Raw genomic sequence first — 13,701 nt, forward strand, 5'->3', positions numbered from 1 at the left:
CTGCCAAGCTGAAACGCTGTATTCTACTCCCCCTGTTTGGGACAGCAAGCTCTGCCCTTTCTCTGATCATGGGGCCAGATCTGTGTACTGAGCGAGTGTTGTCGTACCCTTGTGGTGCATGTTATTCCCCAGGCCTACTGCTTGAGCTGGGAAGAGGATTACACACACCCTGCTTATTAAATTTCATAGCCATAAATAAGTCTCCGCAGCTCGAAATCCATTCAAGACCTTCCACAGCACTGGACCGTGCACGTTGAACTTCCAACTTTCAAGAGATAATGAGAACAGGCTGGTGGCCGTTTGTAACCAGCAGAAACCCCTCTGGAAATAAGAATTTGAATCATTTTTTACATAGTTAAGGCTCTGAATAAAGCTGCTCATTTTGCTTGTGGCCTGAAAAACAAAACAAAAACTAAAAAAAAAAACTCTCTTCTGCACTGCATCTTGAAGTGTGGCTTTAAATTTATATAAGGACTAAAAAACAAACTACTATTAATTTTATATATGTTAAATTTAAAAAGCATCAAACAAAACCACAAACAGGATAGTTTTTAATAAGCTGTATTTTTAAGATCAAGGTTGAGAGATATTGAAATTAACCATGGTAAAATGTTTTCTACCAAAGGCCCGTAGTTACATCAGTTATTGCTATTACTTTACAGTCATAGTAAATTATTTTATTTTTTAGTGTGCCAACATTATTATTTTGCCATCAAAATGTTCTAGTAATGGTTGCAGTTCCAAAATTCTGAGACCACTAATGAATATACTTTTCCTGCATTTTTTGTTGTTGTTGTAATTTTCTGATTTTCCACTGCAGATTGTATATTCATCAGAATAATATGAAACGATCAATTAACATGAATTTTCTGAACGTCTTTGGTATATCTCTCTATTTCTTTTAAAAACAGCATGAACTCCACTATGGACACCCCAAGATAAAGTGTAAAACCTAATGTTCCAAAATGATTTAATAAAGATCTAAAGAACATATTGGTCTTCAATAGAAGTAAGAACAATAAATCAGTCAATGTCACAAACGACCTACTTATTTGATTAGTGACTTATGAAATATTTAATATTCTGCACTATTCATATTTATTTTTATGTCATGTTTCTTTTTTCAAAATATTTACAATTCTTTCAGCTTATTTCCTGCTTTAAATCAGGTTTTAAAATTCATTTAATTTTCTAATTTAGACCCCAGATTTTCAATATGGTCTGTGACTTATTAGACAGTTGGACCCCATTGAACATTCAGGACACCCTGACCAGCTGCTTTCATTTTCTGCTAACAGAATTGGAGGAAAATCCTATTCTGACTAATAACCGCAGCTCAATGACAAATCTCTGCAATGCGGTTTTCAAATTCATCTGTCCAACAGTGGAGTTAATTCATCTATCTTGATGGCAGGAACAGTCCAGGGATATAGTACGGACAATACTTATGCGTTAATGCAAGAAAGTCAGGAAAATCAGTCGGCCGACCTTCCTACGTTTAATTGTCTTCGGGAGCCTGATTCTATTAAGAGTGGTAAAAATGAGCTCAAATGCAAAGCAGGCTGACCTTCTCACCTATGCTAATGAGTTCCATCACTGACCAATCAAAAGGGTGAACTTCAATTAACCTGGAGTGAGTGACTGTCCGAGCAGCTGTCTGGAGTCAGCACATCTCTCCTGCGACAGAACACTCTCCTCCGTGTGTCCTCTGACAGAGCTTTATATTGATGGATGACAGTGACTGACTGAATTGTTACTGTCATAATCCCTGGATACAGCTCTCATTATTTTGCCCCATGCTGCGTGACATACATATGATCCGTTCATCTTTGCATGTGAGATCTTCCAAAGTTGTTCAACATAAATCCCTTAGATAAGATCTTTTTTTCTTTTTTTGAGTAGATACAGGTCTTTCTAGGCTTGGCTAGTTACTGTTGTTTTTTCCTCAACATTTCTAAGGGCAGTTTTGAACTCCATATTTGAATGCAGTTGTGCTCTTCCTTATACATTTGACATGATGTATATAAAAGACAAACTTTTATTTTGAGCTAGTTTCCAAGGCAACATTTCTCATTCTCATTTAGTTTAACTTAATACTAAAATAAACGAAATTCAAACTGAAATAAAAACAAAAAACTATAAAGATATGTATAAAATTTCAAAATGACAAAACCTCACAACAAAATTAATAAATCTTGATGCAAACAGAAAATATAAAAACTAACTAAATATTAATAGAAACTATAATAGTATCTCAATTACACGGTCTTATATTTTTGACAATTTTATTTTATTATTTGTATATGGAGTTTTGACTTATTCTCACTTATGTATTTGACAACTTTATTTTATTTTGACTTAAACCCTTGCCTCAGTCTCTTTTATGTATTTGACAACCAATTTTTATTTTGTTTTATTTATAAGCATATGTTGAAGATCTTCATCTGCTGTTTAGGATTTAAGGTAATTATGATCTCCAGCTGTGGTTTAATCTAAAAAGAAAACGGCACCATATGAGAAAAGGTCCTCTAGGCTTATTTGAGCAAAAATGATTATTATAATTGTGTTATATTGTGTGATGGGCAGCTTCTCTTGACAGATGTGGCCGATTCTGTCATTCATTGAGCTTTTGCGGCTCCAGGCTTCTCCTATGGGTGGTCGTGGGTATTGCTTTGGCTGGAGATTGACGCTGTTACAGTGACCACAGACTGACATCGGAATGAACTGCACTGAAGTCACAGAAATCTCCTGTTTTCAAACAAGCCATCACACAGCCTTGCAAAATGCTTTTTCCAGCGGTATATTTATGACTGTGCACAGTGAAGCCACTCTAAATCTAAATGTGCTATGAAGAGCCGAGATGTGCTGCCCCCAGGAAACTTCAGCAGACCAGAGTAATGACTCAATGCTATGGAGAGAAGATTTTCAAATCTGACTCTCACTCCTAGCAGACCGAATTCAGCGTCCTTGAAGATTTCATGTCATGAACTAATGCAGAGTCATTGACCAAAGGACATTTTCACATGCTGGTGTAACATAATGACAGTAGAGTGTTTACCGAAGCCTATCATATTTAATTTATTTTAATACCATCGTTCCGGTTGCTTAGCCATTGCGGTTTTATTATGAACAGAAAGTTAGACTGAACTGACATCGTTTTTCCAAAAAGTGAATGGGAAAGTCTTAAGTATCTATAGCCAAACACACTTGAGTAAAAGTAAAAAATGTTTTGTCATTTTGTTGTATGTAGGTATTTAAAAGCAAAAAGATGTTTGAAACTGAATGATGAAAGTAAGAGACGGTAGAGATTTTCACATTAAAGTAACTTTGATGCTCTAAAAGGAACCGGTTCAGTCGCAGATTTCTCGTGTGTAAAGCTCAAGGGCAAACCACCTGTCTGGTGAACGTTAACATCAGCTTTATAGTAGTTTGACTGTTTAATATACAGTAGTAGTTTAATATAGTAGTGGTGAGACAAATCTATTTACAAGGACAAATTACCATAGTTATGGCTGTTTGCATTTTACATTTGAAGATTTTGAAATTACACAATGATTTGTACGTATATACTACCATGAAAAAAAAAACTGGGGTCAGTAAGACTTTTTTTTTTAAGAAAGTCTCTTATGCTCACCATGGCTGCATTTAAAATACCGTTTTTTTATTTTAATATATTTTAAAATGTAATTTATTCCTGTGATGCAAGGCTGAATTTTCAGCAGCCATTACTCCAGTCTTCAGTGTCCAGTCTTTGGCACTGAATCAATGTTGAAAACAGTTGTTTTGCTTTATATTTTAGTGGAAACTATCATAACGTAACTCGCATTACTTGTAATGAGTTACCCCCAACACTGGTTAATAGGTACTTTCTACTTTTAATGATGAAAAAAAAAATATATATATATTTTAAAGTATAAATTCCTTTGAATAAAACATACAGTACTGGGTTATTATTCTAATATCACTTGTTTGAATTTGTCCAGGAAGCACTTCTTATCTAGCTAATATCATTCCAAATTGTTTGCTTACCATCTGTTGATCGCAATGGTCTCATATGCGACGCTAAAGCACTTTTGCAAGTCACTCTGCATAAAAGCATCTGCTAAATGCCTTAATGTAAAAGTATAGAAATGAAGTGCAATTACTCAGGTACTTTATACCCCTGCATAAGAGTTTTCTCAGAATAGAAGCACTGGTTTGCTGGTTATGTTGCAGCACTGAAACTGCTACACATCATACGTTTAATGGAGGAATATATTTCCCCTGATACTGCATGCTTACTAAGGTAGACCAAAACTTAGCTTTCCATAAATGAGCATGTTTCAAATCTCTGAGACATAATTATATCTATGAATGTCACATCATTTATCCTGATAAGAAGAAAAAAACACAATTTCCCCATGGACATGATTTGCAGAAGCTCTTACAATTATTGAGATGCATTAGGGGATATTTTTTTCTGCCATACAATGCAAGTATAGACATTTTTATTTCATAGATTTATGTAACAAATAACCCTGCTCAAAAACAAAGAAAATCTTTAGAGCAAAAACTAAATGCAAAATGGACCTCATCTACTTTGATGACATTCTACATGTGGTATTAAAAGTCACCCCATTTGTCATAACTTTGTCAATGTTGTTTGATGTCATTATTGCAATATTGTTCTTTTTTTTTCTTCTTTGCAACTGTAATAATTTAAAGGGATAGTTCACCCCGAAATTAATATTTTATCATTTACTCACCCTCAAGTTGTTCCAAAACTGTGTGAATTTCTTTCTTATTGAACACAAAAGAGGATACTCTGTAACCAAACAGTTTCTGAACAGTATTTTTTTTTCCATACAATGAAAGTCAATGGCTACCAGCAGCTGTTTAGTAACCAACATTCTTCAAAATATCTCATTTTGCGTTCAACAGAAGAAAGAAATTCATGCAGGTTTGGAACAAGTTGAGGATGAGTAAATTATATCGATTTTTGGGTGAATTTCATCTACTTTGATGACATTCTACATGTGGTATTAAAAGTCACCCCATTTGTCATAACTTTGTCAATGTTGTTTGATGTCATTATTGCAATATTCTTCTTTTTTTTTCTTCTTTGCAACTGTAATAATTTAAAGGGAAAGTTCACCCCGAAATTAATATTTTATCATTTACTCACCCTCAAGTTGTTCCAAAACTGTGTGAATTTCTTTCTTATTGAACACAAAAGAGGATACTCTGTAACCAAACAGTTTCTGAACAGTATTTTTTTTTCTCCATACAATGAAAGTCAATGGCTACCAGCAGCTGTTTAGTAACCAACATTCTTCAAAATATCTCATTTTGCGTTCAACAGAAGAAAGAAATTCATGCAGGTTTGGAACAAGTTGAGGATGAGTAAATTATATCGATTTTTGGGTGAACTATCCCTATAAGAATCAACATGTCAATAACACAAAATGGTCAAAACCTATAATCTGAATATCAACTATGGTTGTTACAGCTTTGTCTACAATCATTTCACATTTGATCCATTCAGTTATGCTAACCGCGTTAAAAATCAAGTCTCTTTGCTATGCAGTGACGCACAGGCACAATCAGAATGGCTGATGCTGCCAAACCATCGATGTGAAGGGATTATTGTGTGATTATAAGGATGACCACTACATTTTATATGTAAAAGTTTGTAAATGAAGAGCAGATATTAATTTACCCATCATGCTGACTTCCTGAGTGAGCATTTTCCCCAGAAGATTTGATCTCCTATTTTTATATCCCTATCTCTATATTGTGTCTTCAGCTGTTAATTAATGGCATCGCATAAGAAAGTGCTAATTCGCTAATAGAGATGAAACGACTTTAAAATCTCTCTAAACAGTGAGACGGCAGACAGGCTAGACTCTCGCAGATTATATAACACATTATTTGCAAAGTCTCTGCTCCTTTGAGACAAGATTGTGCCATTTCAAATGTCAAAATATCCTTGAGAAAGATAAGATGCATGCTATACGGAACGCTTAAAAGTGCAATAGTCATTAAAAGTGCTTGAATAATGTGGCATTCACAACGTCGCTTCACGGATGCCGATGTTACGGAGCGGACTTCCTCCCTAAAGCGTATGAATGTCAGACGTCAAGATGAAGACCTCTGTCAGAGGAGTCTGTTTCCTCTGAATCTGAGGGAGTGTTTGGATCACAATTAATCACTTTTTGTCTTGACATTTACTGAACTGATGATTGCTGTCTGTTATGGACCATGTAGAAATATAATGGATTAATGGCCTGTGCTAAACTCATTATCTGGATCGCATTCGTAAGACAAATGCCTAAATGTTTCCTGACTTTGAACATACCTCAAATATTTCCTTCCTCCACACTTCCTTTAGTGAAATTAATAATCCTGAGGTAGATAATGTAGCAGCGCAGCAAAGATATAAAGCAACAAAATAGTATAAGGCTGATAATAAGCCACTCCAACAAGTAAACACAGGTATCTGTCAATCTCAAAGAATGGCATTTGGAGAAAAAAAAAATTACTGCAGCAAGCAGAAAACGAGCTGTACGTGCAGGCATTTTGCAAAGGATCAGCTTAGACTTTGATTTTATGTATAAATGCCTGCAAGTGCACTGTTCTCTTCACAGGGTTCAGATATTTGAACGTTACAACCTTTCCAATATGAGGTTTTGAACTATATCTGGATGTCTCAGTTTTTTAACCATATGTGTTTACTCCATGCAGATATGCCCAGGGAAAAATACATATTTATTAAAGACTGGATAAGGCATGACACATGATTGATGTACAGGTGTGATCTATAGCTGAGGATGAGCAGGTAGAACTACATATGGAGACTGATATGTGTTCTTAAAGAGATACTTCACCCATAAATGTCAATTTTGTTGTCATTTACTCTTGTCAGTGTAATAACTCTAAAAATATAATCTTTTCAAGCTATATGGTAGCTTTGTGTGAGGAACCGACCTACATTTATGGTTTGGCATTTTTTGTTTTTGATGGTAATGCGCCACAGAATACACAAACAATGGAAGAGAGGGGAGGGTGAGCAGTAGGTCATTATCATTTAAAGAGACATGCTCGCTGTGAAGGTAAAAGGGTGTCGTTTTACACGACCATTGAGGAATTTTATGTTGCAGACATGTGAAAGTGACGTGACATGTGGCCAACTATGGTGACCCATACTTGGAATTTGTGCTCTGCATTTAACCCATCCAAAGTGCACACACACAGCAGTGAACACACACACTCCGTGAACACACACCCGGAGCAGTGGGCAGCCATTTTTGCTGCGGCGCCCGGGGAGCAGTTGGGGGTTTGGTGCTCAAGGGCACCTCAGTCGTGGTATTGAAGGTGGGAAAGAATGCTGTACATTTCACTCCCCCCACCTACAATCCCTGCCGGTACGAGACTTGAACCCACAACCTTTGGGTTACGAGTCAGACTCTCTAACCATTAGGCCACGACTTCCCCAGAAGACATTTCATGAAGACCCAAAATAATCATACCAACTTGTGGAAAATGGGCATCCAATGTCCCCTTTAAGTAATTTTAAGCAAAATATTTCTATAATATAGGTCAGTTTAACACACAAAGCTATTGCAGGGCTTCAGATAACTTGGCATGTAGTGCACAAGTCATATGGACATCTTTTATTGTCCATTTTTTGGTTGTTTTGGGAAGTTGATTATCAATTATAATTGTATGAAAAAGAGCAGCCAGGACATTCAGATAAACTTCTCCTTTAGTGTTCCGTGAAGGAAATAAATTCCAGCACACTTTTATGGCATTCGTAACTACATATTGGTGACTATTTCATGTCTTATCTTATTTGTAGGATTACATTTCTGCATTAATTACATCATACGAATTCATAGAATTGCTACCTTTGTAAAATATTTACCAGCGACAAATTTGAGCAGCTCATAATCAGATTTGACTAATTTAAACAATAAGCTGTGGTATATGAGAAAACATGTTAACATCAGTGCATAGATACATATGCTCCATTTAGCACAATTAAGGTAAAGTGTAATTGCAAAGCAGATTGATTATTTTTTTTCAATTGCGTAGGAACAGCTGGTGTTTAATAACAGACGAAAAAGAGTATCTCCCATAAATGAAGCCTTTAGAAATGTTAATATGATAAAGGTTAATGTCCAGCAAATCTAAAAACATAAGTTCAAAGATTAATGACTTTATGCAGTATTACTGCATGGATTTTAGTAAGACTACATGTTCAGGCATACTGTATATGCAGGCCATGTGTGCAATATATGCCTGAGTGATTTGTATGTTGATTATATCAAGGTCATATGTTATCACAGACACGTGGTAATCATATGCCTGCAAACGAGTGTTTCTCTGTTCACTCATGATAAGGATAAGGAGGGAAAAAATAACTTTATTTGAGATGAAACATGTGCTATAACCAAATATTTCAATTTTAATCATATTAAAAACAAAAACATTTAGTGACAACAACGGCTTATAACAGAAATGCAAGATTAATTTTGCATAGTATTAAATCTACTACTTTTAATGAGTTTAGAAGAAAAGATAAATGGCAAAGACAAGAGATTAAATTCAAATTAATTAAACAAGAAAACAAATAAACGGCTCCTCCAAGCTTGTCCAAATCATTTTATACTAATACTACTCTTGATAAAAGTCATATTTATCAGCATACTCCAAAAAGACCAATATGGTTAGGGGGAAAAAAACTAACATTTATGCCATCATGTTGCTTGCTTTCCCACCACCGTCGCTTTCTGAGAGCTAATTTGCGATTCACTGTTAAGCGGTTCTGACAGGACAGCTTACACTTATTGCGGATGTTAGCATTCCAGCTGTAAAGTATAAAATTAGGTCTTTAAAACTCACTTCACATCAAATTCGTAGACATTAAAAGGGTCTGCGCTCCAAAAACCAGGGAAAATATCAGCATGATTTTCATTTTCTTGATGATTTTCATGTCAGTTTCTAGTCCATTGGCCCCCTGCTTATAAATGTCCCCAATTTCACTGGCTGCTGTTGGAGGTTTTGCAGCATGATAAGTAAATCAATATCCACCATGACTACACATACAAAGAAAGGGTTGAAGGAAACACAGGCTCATTTTGGAAAAGCAGAATTATGGGAAATTTCAAACGTGCCTTTTCGCGATATGCTGTGGCTTTGCAGTGATCCTTCCCTGTCACCTCCATATGGGCTTGATAGGTCGATATCTCCCCCTCAGCCCTTTTCTTGTGCGTCTTTGACGTATTACTCACCTCCTGCGCTAGACGTGTCATTCTCAGTTACTCAGTGATCTCTCATACTGCCAAGTGACAGATAATATGACTTATGGGTGCATAGCACAGAATTTGTGTTAGAAGTAGGTCTCAATTCACATCTAAATCTTAATGGCCTCGGGTTGGTCAGTTTAACTCTGTCTGAGGCACTCGTACTGCTGATGATTGTATAGTGAGTACTTGACCTCAGTATAAATTCCCACTGCTTGCTTTCATCAAACAAGGACTTTTCACCAAAACACCCACATTTATGGGAGCTTGGACAAGAAGAACCACTAAAATAAATTTAGGTACAAGAATTTATCATCAGTAGGCCTGTTTTCGTTATTCAAGCATAATATAAGCATGCACTGCTTTAAGACACATATACATATTCGCACTGTAAGACAGAATGAAAGACGTATTTAATGTGAGCACAAGCAAATGGATTACCCAACTTATTTATTAAGTTTAGGATCAGTCAGCAGCTATAGGCAGTGATCACATAAGAGCAATTTAATTGCACATTTTATAATGACAATGAAGCTTTTTACACATTTTTGCATTATTAATTAGTGAAGTGACATGTGGCCAAGTATGGTGACCCATACTCGGAATTAGTGCTCTGCATTTACCCATCCAAAGTGCACACACACAGCAGTGAACACACACAAACCGTGAACACACACCCGGAGCAGTGGGCAGCCATTTATGCTGCGGCGCCCGGGGAGCAGTTGGGGGTTCGGTGCCTTGCTCAAGGGCACCTCAGTCGTGGTATTGAAGGTGGGAGAGAGTGCTGTACATTCCCCCCCCCCCCCTACAATCCCTGCCGGTACGAGACTCAAACCCACAACCTTTTGGGTTATGAGTCCGACTCTCTAACCATTAGGCCACGACTTCCGTTTACGATTAACGACTGGTTGACCACACCCTGTCAAATCCAAAGTCATTTGTAAATTCCGCTCAATTTTGCAGGAGTAACCTACATCTACTATGTCAAACGAGGCCAACATAACAGAGTTTATTACACTCTGCTGTCTGGGATTTTTGATTTTGATTGGTCACTCTGATTGACCGCTCGTCTAGGAAACCTGTTTCCTGTGTATCTGCGCTCATGCCATCTCTACTAGTAAACTAATCAACTCTATAATCATTTCATGTCCATTTACTTATTTATTTAGTGCTGTATTTTTTTTTTTAAGCAGTCATGTGATATATGTGCAGTCAGACGGTCATTACCAGGACACAGGATCAAGGATGCAATTTCGTATGAATTGATGTGAATCGTAGGAAAACGTACGATTTGTACAATGTTAGTTTTTCTACACAATAAGCAACGACGTGAATCTGGAGTTAATTGCTTACACAATGGCTACTGTTGCATTTTTATGGTTTCACCTCTGCACATTTTTTCAGGTTTTCATCTCTATAACACCATTTTTTTCTTGTTTTGGAACGAGAGAGGAAAATGTCACTTTTTGAACTAGTAACCAAGGCTTGGGCTGTTTCTAATCAGTTATTGGAGGAACCAAGGTTGTGTGTTTGTGACCGAAAAAGTGAGAGGGAGGGAGCGCGCGTGTAATTACCCGAGTCTGCTGCAGCTCTCGGCAATGTTAATAGGCAGCAGCATAATTAAAAACAGCGAGGCTATTAGATTAATTAGTTAAGACCAAATCGAAATAATTTGTCATTTTGATCCTGTTTTCTGTCATTTATTTGATTGGCCGTGTATTTGTTTTGCGTCCTTTGTGCTATGCTGAAAAAAAAAACTGAAATAATAATATGTGACTGTAATAAACTGGAACTGCTTCAAATCCCTGCAGGTGTAAGAACAACACAATCAACACCTTAGACTCTCCGTCAACCAATCAGAATCAAGCATTCAACAGCGCAGTGATATCACTTGCGATAATGACCGACTGATTGCATGACCGTTATCCTAATATTATCGATCTATTTTACTATCGTCTGCAACATCTAAAGCTTATGAGTTTGTGAAAAGCTTTTTTAAAATCCTCATTCGACATGGTGTATATTATTGGATTGATCAGTGAGTTGACATAGCCGAGCCAATTGAAAAAGTCAAAGAGTTCTGCGGAAAAGCAGGATGGACAGAGGGGAACCAGCAGTGTGTAAATGAAAAACGGCAACCAGCACACAATATAGGCTCCTAAAATAACGCCCAGGGTTTTGGTGGCTTTCCTCTCTCGCGCAGCCGAGATTCTCTTTTTCTCCAGAAGTGAATCGGACACAGTTACTCTAATTTGATTGTCACTGCCCAGAGACCCGCTGTCCGAGTAAAGCTCTTGCCTTCCACAATGCAAAGGAGAAGTCGAAGCCACCGAAGCGGGAGAATTAGTGCTCAGATGTGCAGAAGTGAGTCTTTTCCCCGCTTTTTTGGGCGACTGCTTCAAAATGCGCTTCCTCGCCTCCACGTAAATCCGCCCGTACAGGGCGATGAGCAGCAGCGTAGGGATGTAGAAAGCTCCGAAAGTGGAGTAGATGGTGTAGAAGATGTGGTCCGTGTTGACCGAGCATGTGGTGAGCTCCCCTGCCTTCACCTGTCGCCAGAAGAACGGCGGCAGGGAGATGGAGATGGCGATGATCCAGGCGGTCGCCACCATCCCCGCGGCGCGCGCTTGGGTGCGTTTCTTGGCATACTCGACCGCGTCCGTTATAGCCCAGTATCGATCCAAGGCGATTACGCAGAGGTGAAGAATGGACGCGGTGCAACAGGTGATATCTGAGGACAGCCAGATGTCGCAGATCACCTGCCCGAGCGTCCACTCGTGCGTGACCGTGTACAGCACGCAAATGGGCATCACAAGCACCGACACCAGAAGGTCCGTGACGGCCAGGGACGCGATCAAGAAGTTCGCCGGAGTCTGGAGCTTTCTGGACTGAGAAATGGTGGCGATGACAAACGCGTTGCTTAATATCGTTGCAAGAGTGATGAGACCGAGAACTGACGCTAAGGTGACTTGGAACGCGAAACTTTCTTGTTTTTCGTCCGTTTCAGTTGTTAAAGTCACATTGGTGCCGGTCGAGCTGTTCAAAACCTCGAAATGGCCAGGTGTTGGTTTGAAATGACCGGTGCGCTCCATCCCAGCAGACCATATGTTTTCATATTTTGAAATTGAAGCAATATTTTCGGCGCTTCATGATTTCTGTCAGCTCCAGCATCGGGTGCAGACAAACGCTCGTGGATGTTTTCGTTCTGTGGCATGCGAAGATATTTTTCTGCTTCATTCTAATGCTCAAACTTCGGTCTCTACGAAAAAAAAACAAAAAATCAGCTGAGGGCATACAAGTTGCAAAATTGCACAATAGAAAGCATCCCAGAAGTTGTGCAAGAACATCCCTGCTCCTCTTCACGTCCACGAACGAGTCATCTTTAAAACGTAGATACTTTGCCCGCAAGCAGCGGCAATTTTTCATAGGTTTCACTGATAGGCGGTCACAGGGTTCCTGCTTTTTATAGGGCTCTGATGCAAAAGTTGCAGCTTTGATAAGCATGATCTTCTAGTTTGCGAGAGGATGCTGTCCTCTGGGTCTTAGTGCCTCCTTACCCTTTTATGCCCCTTTTAATTATCTAAAAAATAAACTCACCCTCACGTTGTTTCATAGCATCAAACTGTTGTTATTTATTTATTGTTTTTAATTCTATTTGCTAAATCTTTACAAAATATAAGTTCCAAATAAGACAACATAAATGTGCCATGTAGTCAATACCGCTCTTGTGCTATATGCAGCCCTATGCTATTATGAAGCAATTATAGCTATTTTACAGTTATTATTATATTGATATTACATTGCATATATAATAGTTAAGATCATGGTTAATGGAACAGAAGATATTCTGAGAAATGTCTTGGTGTTTTGTCCATACAATTGAAGTTAAAGGTCACCAGAACTGTTTAGTCACCAGCATTCTTCAACATGTCTTGTGTTCAACAGAAGAAAAAAAGTCATACAGGTTTGGAATGACATGGGCGAGTAAGTGAACAATTACGATTTGGTTTAGTGAAGATTCAGATTAGACTCTGTTTAGTGAATCTAAACATAAAGACTGATTTCCTGAATGAATGACGATAATCAGATGTTTTTTTTAGTGACTTAAACATATCTCAGTTGAATGTGAGGTAATTACAGACTAGATGTATAGTTAAAGATGCTCTTTGTTGGGGTTTACTCAGTAAAGCCTTAATGCCCCCTCTCTAAAAAGAATATGAAAGTGAACAACACACCTTTGTAAATCCACTTTTTGCAAGAATTGTTTGAATTGACTTATTATTGAAATTGTACCATGATTTGGCATTGTAATTCTATTTATTTTTTACACAAATATTTATTCTTAACAAGGCCTAAATAATTACTAATGGAACTGTTAAGGAACTGAAATTGTTAAAATGAATAATATGGCCTCAGA

General features: G+C 37.6%; 1 protein-coding gene across 1 annotated transcript; it reads right to left on the reverse strand.

The window, feature by feature from the left end:
• Positions 1–11,205: 11,205 nt before the first annotated feature.
• Positions 11,206–12,881, reverse strand: LOC107600854 (5-hydroxytryptamine receptor 1B-like). Its single transcript, XM_016292822.1, has one exon. It carries the CDS (start codon positions 12,374–12,376, stop codon positions 11,234–11,236), a length of 1,143 nt encoding a protein of 380 aa, XP_016148308.1. The 5' UTR covers positions 12,377–12,881; the 3' UTR covers positions 11,206–11,233.
• Between the last annotated feature and the right edge of the window lie 820 nt (positions 12,882–13,701).

The sequence above is a fragment of the Sinocyclocheilus grahami genome, unplaced genomic scaffold, assembly GCF_001515645.1.
Source record: "Sinocyclocheilus grahami isolate Dianchi unplaced genomic scaffold, SAMN03320097.WGS_v1.1 scaffold293.1, whole genome shotgun sequence".
NCBI classification, from domain to species: domain Eukaryota; kingdom Metazoa; phylum Chordata; class Actinopteri; order Cypriniformes; family Cyprinidae; genus Sinocyclocheilus; species Sinocyclocheilus grahami.

Bases quoted from the DNA above. Each gene is read 5' to 3' on its own strand.
- LOC107600854 (XM_016292822.1), bottom strand. From the start codon at position 12,376: ATGGAGCGCACCGGTCATTTCAAACCAACACCTGGCCATTTCGAGGTT.